Source organism: Amborella trichopoda, chromosome 12 (assembly GCF_054954075.1).
Source record: "Amborella trichopoda isolate Santa Cruz 75 chromosome 12, AtrichopodaSantaCruz75HAP2 v2.0, whole genome shotgun sequence".
Classification (NCBI taxonomy): domain Eukaryota; kingdom Viridiplantae; phylum Streptophyta; class Magnoliopsida; order Amborellales; family Amborellaceae; genus Amborella; species Amborella trichopoda.
The window spans coordinates 48,143,747-48,158,049 of NC_142347.1; the positions used below are offsets into that span (position 1 = coordinate 48,143,747).

The 14,303-nt window shown below is 33.9% G+C and overlaps 1 protein-coding gene across 1 annotated transcript; it reads right to left on the bottom strand.

Moving 5' to 3' along the window:
- Positions 1-3,978: 3,978 nt before the first annotated feature.
- LOC18435611 (putative xyloglucan endotransglucosylase/hydrolase protein 6) lies at positions 3,979-9,932 on the bottom strand. The gene is made up of 4 exons (XM_006845654.4): positions 9,601-9,932; positions 8,828-8,928; positions 7,437-7,633; positions 3,979-4,536 (listed from the first exon to the last, which is right to left on the bottom strand). Exons 1-4 carry the CDS (start codon positions 9,761-9,763, stop codon positions 4,146-4,148), a joined length of 852 nt encoding a protein of 283 aa, XP_006845717.1. The 5' UTR covers positions 9,764-9,932; the 3' UTR covers positions 3,979-4,145.
- Positions 9,933-14,303: the final 4,371 nt, after the last annotated feature.

Consider the following 14,303-nt stretch of genomic DNA (forward strand, 5'->3'; position numbering starts at 1 on the left):
TATAAACTTTTACCAAAATTTAAGTAAGGGAAAATTTCACCTAATTTGTTGTGGGATTTCTTCATTGACCCCGAAATTTGAAACATTTCTAATGACATTAACTATATCACTTTTCGATCTTCCAACCACTTAAACCGTTTTTACCCATCGCCCTACCCCAAACGAGCCTCACGCACGCACTCACTCTCTCTCTCCCCAATCTGAGCTCTACCTTATATATATATATATATATATAAATAAAAGCTCTGTGCCATACGCCTTTCTCTCTACCCCAAACCATCTCTCTCTCCCCCATCTGAACTTTGTGCCGTACCCGATTTGAGCTCAGCCCTAATCAAATCCTGCTTTGTTGCGCAACATGGTTTTGAGCCCCAGACCTATTGATTCTAGAAAGAGAATCATCCACACTCATTGGTTTCAAGTACCCAGGCTAGAGCTCCTCAGCCATTATTTCAAGGTCTCAACAAGTCAATTCTAGAGAGAGAAGGTCATGGGTTTCATAATGTTGGGGTTTGAGATGTTTATGCTGAGTAGTGAATTTAGAGAGAGAAAGTGACGCTCTATCTTAGTAGAATATGTTGTGACCAGCTCATTACTTTCAGTAATTCAGCTGAGTTAATATCAAAGTTTGAAAGCCCTCATACGGCACAACACTCGTGTCTATGCTCCTTTCTTATGCTGCAATCAAAGAGTTAAATTACGTTTAGAGAGAGATTCTCATCATCCTCGAATAATGAATATATTAATGAAACATCACCCAAATTGCTGAATTTAATGGCGAAAAATTTATATCAGAATGTTTAAATGTGGTTTTATGCAAAACACTAAATAATTGAAGTTATTTCCATGAACGCAGTGTGAGAAAGGAGCATAGACGCAGATGAGAGGCTTGAATGCGATTTTGTGAGAAACACTAAATCATGGTGGAGAGAAAGCGCAGAGGTTGTCACTGTTCAAAGGCATTACATTTGTGTATCTAGAGACAGGGGTATGGCGTAGAGTTCTAAGGGCGACAAAGAGAGTCTTGGGCACAACAGAGAGATGGACCTGGGTGTTTTTATAGGATATGTTTGGAGCATTTATGTTGCTCAAAATAATTGTTATGCTTATAAAAACTGTTCAGGGGTTAGAAGATATGAAACTAACAAAGTTATTCCTATTAAAAATGTTTCAAATTTGGGGATCCGTGGAAAAATCAAATACAAAATTAGGCTGTATGGGGAAATTTTTCCTTTAAATAAGTTTTTTTAAAACTTTACAACACATCCCCAACTCGATTTCACATCCACTTAAAATTCAAAAAAGTTTTTCTTAAACTCTTAGACATATCTCTAATCCGATTTCAAATTTGATAGCCCGGGGTCATTATAACCTTGTATCAAATGTAAAAAGTCTTATACTAAGCTTTAGCCATAAAAAATTTTCCTTTTGTGTGTAGGTTTAGCCAAACCACGTTTTTGATGTTCAAATTTGTTTCTCCTTTAAATATTATGCATGCATTAAGTTTGTGTTAATCAAATTGATTTGTTGCTGGCATATTTTCAGTTACAATTAACAAGCATTCTTGCTTCTAGTAGGCAGTAGGATTTTTAAGCTCGTCAATAGAGTAAGGTCTTCTAGGTTTACTGATTGTTTATGTTCTGTAAGAGTTGGTTGGTCATTTTTTTGAAATAGGGTTTTTTTTCTTATTTTTTCTTCATGTACATGTACTATTGGAGTTTATCTCCTTATATTAATGAAATCTTAGTGTTAACATTAAAAATAAAATAAAAATAATAATAAATTGGTACGTTATAGTTAAAAAAAAAAAAAATACTAAATTACCCATGGGTATAAGATGTCAAATTGCATAGTAAAGAGTGGCATTAGCCATGTTTTCTTGAACTTGTTACTGCGCTTTTTCGATTAAAGCTGATTAAGAGTTTTTTTATACGAAAAATAAGTGGTCTCGTGTACAATCAATCCCATACGATGATAAAAGGTAGACTCACTTATGGGTGGGGCAACCCTTCAATGATAGAAAAGGTTAACATGGGGCAGACTTAAATCATATTTGTGCTGTAAATCATATTTGCAAGTTTGATCTGGATCATATTTAGCCCAAACAATTTAAGTGCATCATTTTTGGATTATATATATATATATATATATATATATATATATATATATATATATAATTTTATTTTATTTTTGTTGAAAAAAAAACGTTTATATAAGACCAAAGCCCAAAAGGCGCACCTAAAAATTCATTAAAAGAACTTGTTTTGATTCTAAAAAATCCTCTAATTGATCATCTCAACCTCAAGATGTATAGACATGAGAAAAAATAGATTTCAAGTCTTAAAAATAATATATCTTGTAATGCATTTTTAGACTATCAATTTTCAAGTTTTTCTAGTGTTCATAGATCTGCCCGATCTACACCGTCTAAAGCTTTAAATTTTATGATTAGATATGAAAATAAATTTTCAACCCATCACAAAGATTTCCAATATTGAAACATCTTTCGATGCTATTTGAAGGTGCGCTTTACTTTCATTGTTTAGAGCCTCAACTTTATACAAACCACACCATTTTTATAGTCAATGGCAGCGCCAATATATAACTTTCTACACGTAAAACCTCACTTTGATAGGGCTGCAGCTCTATCAATATAAGTAAAACCTGACTTTAAAACTCATCAAAAATTACAATTCAAGTACTAGAAAACCTTTACATCGATCATCTTGGCTTGAACATTCAGGTTGTTAAAAAAAAAAAGATTTCAAGCTCTAAAAATGTGATTATTGTAATAAATTATCTCGACACTCCATTTCGCCGTAAAAATAAGTGTTCATAGATGCACAATATTTGTACTATTTTTTGAGTTTCTTATTTTATTGTTGATGTTGAAAAATTGATTTTAGAGCCATCACAGAGATTTCCACTGTCAGAAGTGCTTTTTGGATGAAGATTTGAGGTGAAGCATTATTTTGTTTCTACAAAACCTAAGACTTCTGAAAACCTCGTCCAATGATCAGTGGGGTTCTAAGATGTGGCTTTGCCTTTTATCATAAAGCCTAGGCCTTACGCTAACTGCACACTTTGAGGATTTGAACTTCTTACTCCTCATTTCCGAATTGGTTTTATCTAACTTTTCTCGACTTCAATTCTTAGTAAGGAGAACACTTGTTTTAATTATGATATTAACAGAGAAAATTGTTTCATGCGGGCTGGACCACATGTCCACAAAGTATAATGTACCCATCTTTAAGATGGATGCAAGTAGGTGTTTCATCTAAAAACAATGGAAACTAATTGTCTATATGTTTTCTTACTAAAATTATTATTTTTAGTTTTTAAAATTTATTTATTTATTCATATTCATGATCTCCATGTTAGAGATTACGTGTCCTTAAAAATTAAATAAAAAACATTATCTCAAAAATAGATTTATTAAGAAGCCCATATTTCTACATATGCGGACTTGGTCGAATAGAAACTGGGTCCCTTTAACACAAACCTCAAAGGCATTGCATTACCCTACAACTCTCACCCTCTCACTCTCTCCTGTACAAATACTCAATGCATTGTACTACCCTACAATAACCATCATTCTCCCATTCCATTACTACAAGGTTACCCCAACAATCCAACATCAAAACTCCACCACTCCTACAGTATCATTATTCATATAAGGATGGATCTAAACAATCAAATTAAGGCTCACTTCAAAAATTAACTAGATTTTTTTTTTTTTGAAGTCCAAAAACCATTAAATCTGATCATCTCTGACTTTAAGTTTTAGAAATAGTGCATTTTGTAATGCAATATAATAGTGCATTTTGTAATGCAATATCTAGACCACCTTTTTTTTTAGATTTTCAAGTGTTCATAGATCTGCTTGATCTACACTTTTTCTGAAGCTTTAATTTTCTTTAATTAGAGATGAAAATAAATGTTGACGCCATTATTAAGATTCTCTACACTATAACGACATTTTTAATACTATTTAAAAGTGCATCTTACTTTGATTGTTCAGGGTCACAGCCTCATACAAACTACACCCTTTATACCCCCAACAAAAGTACATATGCCCCAATAAGATTAAAAAAAAAAAACCCAAAAAAAAAAAAAATGAAAGCAAAAAGAAAAAAATTGTCTAATTAAATCCCATCCATACATTCAGGGGGAACGACGGGGAACCGGGACTTGTCTGTGCAATAATCATATATCATGTAATGCATTCTCACCCACTTATATTTTCTTGCTTGGTAAGGGCTTAGTTGCTGATAAGGCTGAGTGTCCCACCAATTTGATGGGTTTGAAGGACAAGATGAAGGTCCAGGAACTGAGCAACCCTCAATGTCAAAGTCTTTCATGTAGGCCAAAAATGGGGCTTGGGCCCAATTTATCTTCTCAAGCCCACCACGAGTGGCCCAATTATCAGCATTCCATAGGGTGGAGTAGACTCCCATGGGTTGAGATGTAGGATAGGACACCCCTCTGATCATGTTATTCTTGTATACTCTTATAGGAGTGTCATCCACTGAAAACCTGCGTGACCACTCTAATTGATTAGGATTTTAATATCGAAAAAGTTTATATAGAGCCTAGGCTCTAAACAATCAAAGTCAAACTACCTCAAAATTTCACTAGAAGAGGTTGTTTTGATGCTCATATATCTTCAAATTTATCATCTCGACATCAAGATGTATGGACATAAAAAAAAAAAAATGGATTTCAAATTTTAAAAATAATGCATCTTGATCGTCAATTTTCAAGATTGTCAAGTTTTCATAGATCTACTTGATCTATACTATTTTTTAAGCTTTAAAATTTATAATTAAAGATGAAAAAATAATTGAAATGCAAAGATTTCCAGTATTGAGACCATATTTCTCAACACTATTTGTGGGTGCGATATACTTTGATTGTGAGCTTCGGCTCTATATAAACTGCATCTTACATAAAATTACAATCTTACTTTAAAAGTCAGGTTACATCAATCTACATAGTCTATTTTAGTTAGATAGAAGAGATTTAACATATGTTTTAAGACAATGTCACAAAGTGACATGTTTTTTAAGATAGCGTCAACTTTACACTCTCCAAATAAAAAGAATACTTTAGACCATATTTCTGTAAGTATGGTTGGAACCTTTTATAAAAGTATTCCCTTAATATTAAAAGTATTGCCTTAATATGAACATAAAAGAATGGATTTTAATTAATTAACTATGCTCACTCATGACCATAATATTTATGTACACCCTTGGGCAAATATTTTCTTTTAATCCACTTTGTTTTTAATAGTCTTTTTTGGAGAAGAAATATAAACTGATTACAAGCATAGTGCCTGATGGACTGCTACCACATACTTCTTGGGGTGAAGCACTAGACATAAATTAGGATTCAAAGAAAAAGACAATAGAAAGGTCCCTCTCTCTAGAAATCATGTAGCCCTATGTCATTTTTGGAGATGAAACTGTGCATGGTTTATGACATCTTACTCCCCCAACATCAAGTTTTTTTTTTTGGAGATGTAACGCATTTTGGAAATATCTCTTGGTCAAAAAACACATTTTGGAAATATAAACACATTTTCAAAGTTTATTTTTCCGAGCTAAAGTTTTGAGCTCCAGATCATATAGCTAAACAGATTTTTTCGAGCTAATAGTTTCGACAATATCTTTTATTTGAAGCAAAAAGTAATTTTTAGGAATAATAATCAATAAAAGATGCTACATTTATTGTCCACCAAAAAGACAACCTACATTCACCTAAAAGTAGTGGACACAAATTTCTCGATTTCTTTGTATATATATATATATATTTGTTTCTATCTCACAGATGATCTATATGTTCGCAAAATTTGAAATCATGTCGAACTTTACTTTTCAAAGTGGCTAATTGCAATACCAGCCCATCGTTTGGTTTGTATTAGGGTTTTAAAATCCGACAATCTGGATCGGCAATCGCCTTTCCAAATGAGATTCGACAGAGGTGGCGATTCGGGTTCCCATCCCTTGGTGCGGATTCATCCAACGCCTTTTATTTGCTAATTTCTTTACCAATTTTGTTCGACGATTCAGCCGATCTAGATCACCAATCTAGCCAATCTGGATCAAGATGTAGATGGGCCAAATAAAACCTGATTTTTTGGTTTAAAAACATAAATGGCCCATTTGTGAGTAGAGAAAACCAAACGACAGGTACTTCTTTCTATCTCGACCTCCCATTCTTTTGAAGAGATAAAGCAACTAAATATTTACCAAAAAGAAAAAAAGAAACTAAATAAATGCCTTTAAAGTCAGGGCAGGTGTAGGTGTAGGGGTAAGTGCCTTATCATGAACAATGCATGATATACCTGACGAGCCATAAAGAAGAAAGTAACAGAAAATGCTCAGAGCCTCTGCCTAACAAAAATGACCAAGAGAAGATTGTTTTTATCGAAACTGACCAAGTCCATGGACTTGGGCCCCCTCCATTTTCTTTTTCATTTCAAATAAGTTACCCTAAAAAACCCAAAACTAAAGTAGTGGCACAACAAACAAAGATATTCCCAATGATAATTGACCCTGGCCTTCTTTTGCTATTATTCTCTCGTTTGTTTTTTGTCCAGCAAGGCCCGACAGCCCTGGCCCAGCCCGTTGCCACCCTTACCCACCCTCCGTTTCTCTACCCAGCAAAGAAGAGGAAAATAACACAGAAATCTCTCTCTCCCCTCTAATTCTCTCTCTCTCTCTCTCTCTTAAAATAATGATGTTTCAAAAAGGTATTCTCTCTCACCCATTCCTTTGCACCGCACAAAAAGTGAAAAAATAGAAAAAATCACAATAATGATAATCGATTAAATAACAAACATAATTTAGAACACTAATGAGTGTAAAAGAGGGTAATCACCATCATTTCATTAGAGCCCGTGACCAGCCCCACCACATATTGATTCCACACGTGCGAGACTAAAACTTATAAGTATTTCCCACCTTCCCAATTGAGATAAGCACAAGCTAGAACGCCTTCAAACTCAACAAAATTAAAGCTTACTTAACCCATGAAAAAAATATTAATTTCCCAAAAATTCCAGAGTGGCACCCTATCTTTCTCTTTTATTTATTTATTATTATTATTTTTTTATTATTTTTTTTATTTTTTTTTTAGAGTTCAATAGTGTTATAATCAAACTTGAGATGAAGCATAGCTAACGTCAACAACTAACCATGCGAGTCAAGCTCTATCTGTCTTATTTCATCTCATTTTGGCCTTAATGCTAAACTAAAGGCAATTACTATGTATCCCCAAAGATTAGATTGTAGAGTTACATAAGAGTAAAAAATTATTTGTGGTTTATATAAGGTGAAAAGCTTATGGAGTGAGAGTGGTGTTCAGCTCTATTTATTTTAGTTTTATGGTACATATTAGACACATCCATAGAATAGAGAATTGGGACTTACACTACATGATGGCGATTCCATAGAATAGAGTAAGTGTGAAAGTCAGCAGATGGATCAAACCAGAGGTTCACTCTTTGCTCTCTGTTTCCACTTCCATGAGCATATACATTTGTTTGAACAGTGTAAGGCTGCCCTGATCTGTTGCCCAAAAACTCAAAGTCCAATTCATCTCTTATAGTATCGGTGTCAGAATTCATCTGGACAAAAAAGGAAAAAAACAATTAAAACTCCAATGTCGGGCTCATTTTTTATAGTATCTCTTGATTTATGTAGAACAAATCACCCCATTAAAACTTATGAAATTGGATGACTTACTCTAAACTACCATTAGAATTTATTTCAAAACGTCAGTACAATTGTAAATTGGTGTTAGATATATAAAGCATACATGTACTTGTAGAAGTAAGATTGTTGCTTATATACTATGTCAAAATAGGTGTTTACCATGAGACCATTACTTTTGGTAGTAAATGGTAACAACATTTTAGCCATTGGAAGTTAAATCCAATATATTGAAATGTGCCGCAATATTCAAAAAAATTTATTTTGGATATTGTGTTCATCCTCAACTACCCAATTCCACAAGTAGCGGGGAATAATAACTATAACTACCTTGTATTTAAATAAGGAAAAAATACATGCTACCTTATAATATAGAACTACGGATGCCATGCCCCTCAAAAATCCATTGAAAGACCCTTTAATTGATCATTGTATGACTTTGAAAAATAAAAAGATTTCAAGTCTCAAAAATAGTGCATTTTACAACATATTATCTACGCCATCCTTTTTCAAGATTTTCATATGTTTATAGATCTACTTGATTTTAACCATTTTTTAACTTTAAAATTTTATAATTTGATATAAAAATAGATTTTGAGATAATCCCAAGAACATTTTACATCAAAATTATATAACATGTTAAAATTTGAAGGTGCACCTTACCTCTACACCTACCGATGCATCCGCATGCCAACTGCATCCTTAAAATAAATATTCTCCCTATATACATTTCCTTCAAATATGGTACATCTTTTACGGAACAAAACCTTCCAATTAAAATAAATGATGCAGATTGCTATGTTACTTCTACAATTAGAATTCCCGCCTTAAATGAACTCTCTTTGTAAAATGAGGTTGAAGCATAAAATTATCCCTTTCAGGCCTTAATGCCACTGTCCACGGAGATTCAGTACCATAAGCCCAAATTTCATATAAAAAATTAAAACTAGTGACAAAAAGTATTCTTTTTTAAAGTCTTAACTCAGTAACAATCATTAAAAATTTAAGCCATGATTCTAAGTGGTCCAGTTAAACTTTTTTAAAAAATGTACGAATGAAAGGCTCAAGCCTTAATTGAGAGAGAGAGAGAAAGAGGAAAAGAAAATTACGTAAAATGCAGTTACTGTTCCTGCTGAATCGCCTGGAATGAGTTTGATTTTCATGCTCACGCGCCCAAACATATACTTGCTCTTGGAAGCGAATCCACAACCTTGGAATCAAAAGACACCGATGAAGTGAGAGAAAAATTTTGATAATGTCTCAATGAAAGAATCTCTCTCTAAAAAGAAAAAATGGAGAGAGAAATAGAGAAAGTCTTTGATAATGTCTAAAGCAGAGTGTCTCTGGATAGAGCCATGGGGTAGAGAGAGAATGTTGAGTGTGAGGAAGAGAGAGAATTTGCTAGAAGTGTCATGAAGAGAGAGAGAGAGAGCGCCTCCTACGAGAGAAGGAGTAAGGGAGAAGCTGAACTTTAAAGAAAGAGTTAAGAGGCAGTTTAATAAGCAAAGAGAGAGTTATTTAGAGAGAGAGAGAGAGCGTGATAAACTCAAATGGGATGTCTCCTTTCCTTTAGAGATAAAGAGAGGGAAAGTTCCAAAGAGCACGACTACCCCTTAAAAAACTCAGTGGAGACTCGATGCTGGTGCTCAAAAAGTTCGGTGTGTTGAATCGGTCTCCCTCTTTCAAAAGTCAAATCAGAAAAAAAAAAATTGGGGTAATTCGGTCCGAGCGAAGTAGTCGGGTCAGTCACCAGCTAATTTAGAATTGAACCGAGAAAATCGGCTCATCCGAACCCATATTTAAACACTGATTGAGATACAATGAAAGAGAAAAATGTTTAGAAAGAGATAAAAAGAAGTGAGAGAGAGAGAGAATTATATACCAGACGTTTGGTCTAATGTGAGCTGAATGCCTGATCCATTCATCAATTGCTTGATGTGGGCATCAGACCATGTCACTCTAAAATCCTGCAGAAATGTAGCAGGGCGTCCATAGCACTTCCCCACAACAAGCAATTGCAGAAAAACTAGAGCGAGAAACCCCATCTCCACTCTCTCTCTAAAACTCTAGAGCGAGAAACACAAGGACCCCCACACACACTCTCTAATGCGAGGAACGCACTGAGCACTACTCTCACCCGTGAATCCCCACACACACACTCTCTCTCTCTCTATAACTCTCGGAAACCCTCTCTCTCTCTAGAAATTCAAGAGCGAGAAACAAATGGACCGCTGCTCTCACTCTTTATACTCTCACTGTAAGTGGCGTCGCTGTCCCTATTACAGGGAAAGCCGTCGGCGAAACTGGCATTGTAGGTGACGTGTCCCAATGCCAGCTCACTACCAGCTTGGAAAGGACCCCACCACGACGTCATATTCCGATTATGTGACGAGTCAGAACGAACGCTCCTGATTTGCTGGCTGTAGTGACGTGGCAAGATACTCGCTTCTGATTGGCTGGGGGGCTATATAGGTTCCCTTGCTTCGAGGTGGCCTTCATGATCCGATGTGATACAGTCCTTTATGTAACCAGGCGATTTTGAAAGGATAGGGGGGAGGAATAAATAGTGGGCCCCACAGGATGGACACATGGCTGGATTGGTTTGGTCCACGTGTGTGTCGGTGACTCTGATCCTCAGGAGGAGGGTTGAGCTAAATGGACGGTGATGACTGTTTGTGTTTGATATGTACGGCTGTAGATTGATGGTGACTCATCCAATCTCGAATTATGGCCCTCCATTCTTTGTAAGGGGAAATTTGAGAAAACAAAACAAATAGGTGGATATCGTAGGCTCATTTAAAATGATCATAAATAATGGGTGCGATTTATAAGGCTTGTGCCTCACGATAAAAAGTAAAGCCTCACCTTGAAATGCTTCAAGAATATACATTTTTTGGCATAAGAAATTCTTAAAATGGCCTTAATTTCTATTACAAATTATAAAATTTAAAACTTTAAAAATGATGCACATCTAACGACTTTACATGACACTTAAAAATAGACAATGATGTGTTACAATATTTAGATGCTCTAGTTATTGTAATCTTACAAAATAAAAGTATTTGATATAGGAAAAAATTTACATAGAGCCAAAGCTCTAAACAATCAAATTATCACCCGCCTCAAAATTTTCACTAGAAGAGGTTGTTTTGATGCCTATATATCCTCAAATTGATTATCTCGACATCAAGATGCATGGATATGAGGAAAAATAGATTTCAAGTTTTGGAAATAGTGCAACTTGTAATGCATTTATTTAACGTCAACTTTCAAGAATTTCAAGTTTTCATATATATGCTTTATCTAACACTATTTTTTAAGCTTTAAATTTTATAATTAAATATAAAATATATTTTAAAACTATCATAAAGACTTTCAATATTAAAACTATATTTCTCAATACCAGTTTAAAAAAACGCCGAGTCGAACCGAACTCGCCCGGTTCGACTCGGGAATCGCTATGGGGGGATCGAATCGGTTAAAAACACGGGAATCGTCCGGTTCTAGAGAGAACAGGACGATTCTGCATAGTGACTTGCCGATTCACTGTACGGAATCGGCGAGTTCGTGAATAACACGAGTTGCACAATGTTCTTCACGGGATTCTTCGAAATTTGTCATTTTTCTTGTTTTTTTGGCATGTGATCTAATTTGCAGGCTGTAAACAGCTTTTACATGGATTAAATGGTTGAAAATTTTGGTGTTTTTGGATCATGAAACTTGCATTTTTAGGGTTTATGCCTTTCTTTGTGTTTCATGCCAAATAGGGCATGAATCTTTCAAGATTTGTAGGCATTTTGATCGTAAAGTTGTGCATCAAAACCTTTTGTTACTAATTTGTGATAATCGTTGAGAAAAACATAGTTTTTTTGAGATTGAAGGCTTCGGTTCACAAAATCAGGTAAGAAGTTTGGGTTTTTTTTTTTTTTCCGCCATATGATTTATTTCACGATATATTTTGAAGATAATGAGTTCAATTTGTAGGGTTTTTAATCTTTATTGTGTCTATTATAATTTAAATTTTCCAATTTTATGTAATTTGGTCAATTACAACATAAAATTTGAGATGAACACAGAGATGTCTGCCGAACCAAAATTCCGTTGTTTTTTTTTTTTTTTTTTTCTGCATTTTGATTTTTTTTTCATGATATATTAGAAATAATGTGTTAAAAATTTAGGGTTTTGATTCCTTATATTGTTGTTTATCAGAAAATATACTCAATTGGATGTAATTTATTCACTTAGAGGTGGATTTTTTTAGTTAAAATGGCTCTGTGAAGAACATAACTTTTTTTTTTTTTTTGTAATCCATGATCGAATGTTTTGTAATACTTGATCGATTTTTTTGTAATCCATGATCGAATTGTTTTTTTTTTTTTTTGTAATCCATGATCGAATTTTTTGTTTTTTTGTTTTTTTTTGTAACCCATGATAGAATTTTTTGTAATCCATGATCGAATTTTTTGTAATCCATGATCGAAATGTTTGTTTTTTTCTTGTAATCCATGATCAAATTTTTTGTTTTATTTTTTATTTTTGTAACCCATGATAGAATTTTTTGGAATCCATGATCTAATGTTTTTTAATCCATGATCGAAATGTTTTTTTTTTTTTTTGTAATCCATGATCGAAATGTTTGTTTTTTTTTTTTGTAATCCATGATCGAATTTTTTGTTTTTTGTTTTTTTTGTAACCCATGATAGAGTTTTTTGTAATCCATGATTGAATTTTTTGTAATCCATGATCGAATTGTTTTTTTCTTTTTTTGTAATCCATGATCGAATTGTTTTTTTCTTTTTTTGCAATCCACGATCAAATTTTTTGTTCTTTTTTATTTTTTATTTTTGTAATCCATGATCGAATTTTATGTAATCCATGATCGATTTTTTTGTAATCCATGATAGAATTTTCTGTAATCCATGATCGAATTTTTTGTAATCCATGATCGAAATGTTTGTTTTTTTTTCTTGTAATCCATGATCGAATTTTTTGTTTTTTTTTTGTTTTTTCTAACCTATGATTGAATTTTTTGTAATCCATGATCGAATTGTTTTTTTCTTTTTTTGTAATCCACGATATAATTTTTTGTTTTTTTATGTTTTTTTTTTTTTTTGTAATCCATGATCGAATTTTATGTAATCCATTATCAAATTTTATGTGGGAGATATATGGTAATGATGCACCTCACTTAAAGAGGATAGCAATCAAGGTGCTCTCCCAGACATGTTCTGTTACTAGCTGTGAGCGCAATTGAAGTACGTTCCAATAGTTGCACACTACTAGGAGAAATCGACTCGCTTCTGAGAAGTTTCATAAACTAATCTACGTTCATTATAATTGAAACCTCAGATAGCCACAAATAAGAAGGAAGCTTGAAGACTATGGGCCGATAGACTTAGACACAATACTTATCACAAACATAGCAAACCAATGGGTAGTAGAAGAGGAAGAGCCAGTGTTGCACAAGAGAGCGTTCCTTTAGGCTATCGGTAATGAAGATCTTGAAGAAAGTGATGAGCAGCATGAAAGAGGAAGCAGTCAGCCAACGTATACACAATTCGTCGGAGATGTCAGTGATATTGCACCTAATGAGGGAGAGTGAAAAGGGGGTCTAAGAGAAAATGAGAGAGATGATGATTCTGAAGCCACCCTATCCCAGCCATATTATTCACATATCAAGTCCCAACAGCAACAGTGTAGGGCTGAGCACGACAGTGCAGGTGAGCATAAAGGATGGACAAGCTTCGAGGATTTTGGATTGGGAACACAACAAAACACTAACACTCAGGGATTTGGGAATAGTCAAACGCCTGCTAATATCGATGATTCGTTTTTAGATCGAATCAATGAATTGTCAAACGAATTCAATTAATGGCACCAGCGTGACCAAGAAGAACAACAATGTCATCTATCATTTTATTTTTAGATCGTATGTTACTAATTTTATGCTTTATTGTAGTCCATGTATGTTGATATACTTATTCCATGATAATTCTATGTTTATCCTTTTGTGTGATGTAAATTAAATGCTGAATGGCGGTTCATGCAGGAAAAGAACATATCAATATTGGCATATTCATTCAAAAACATGAAAATTCTTAATGGAGTACGCTCATTTATTATTGAATTCCTAAAAAACAATATTTATAATGAATTCTAATAATTTTTTCTGATTTTTTTGAAGTTTTATTCTGACCGATTCACCCGATTCCCAATAGGTTTATTGGGTGCCCGATCCGGGTCACCGATCCGTTTTTAAACCATTGCTCAATACTATTTGAAGGTGTGCTTTATTTTAATTGTTTAGAGCCTCGGCTCTATACAAACCGTACCCTTTGATATACGTAGAGGTGGCCGTACCCTTTGATATACGTAAAGGTGGCTGTCAATGTGTTCTTGCACACTTACCAAAATAAATAAAAGGAAAAAAATTAAGGTACAAAGCCTCTACTCCTCTAGTAAAATATAATTCTTTAGTGTTAAATATAAGGTTTTTATGAAGGAAAATATGAGCAGAGATGGATTATATATGGTACATATAAAGAGGAAATACCAATGGGAAAACTTTTTTAAAAAATATTGTAT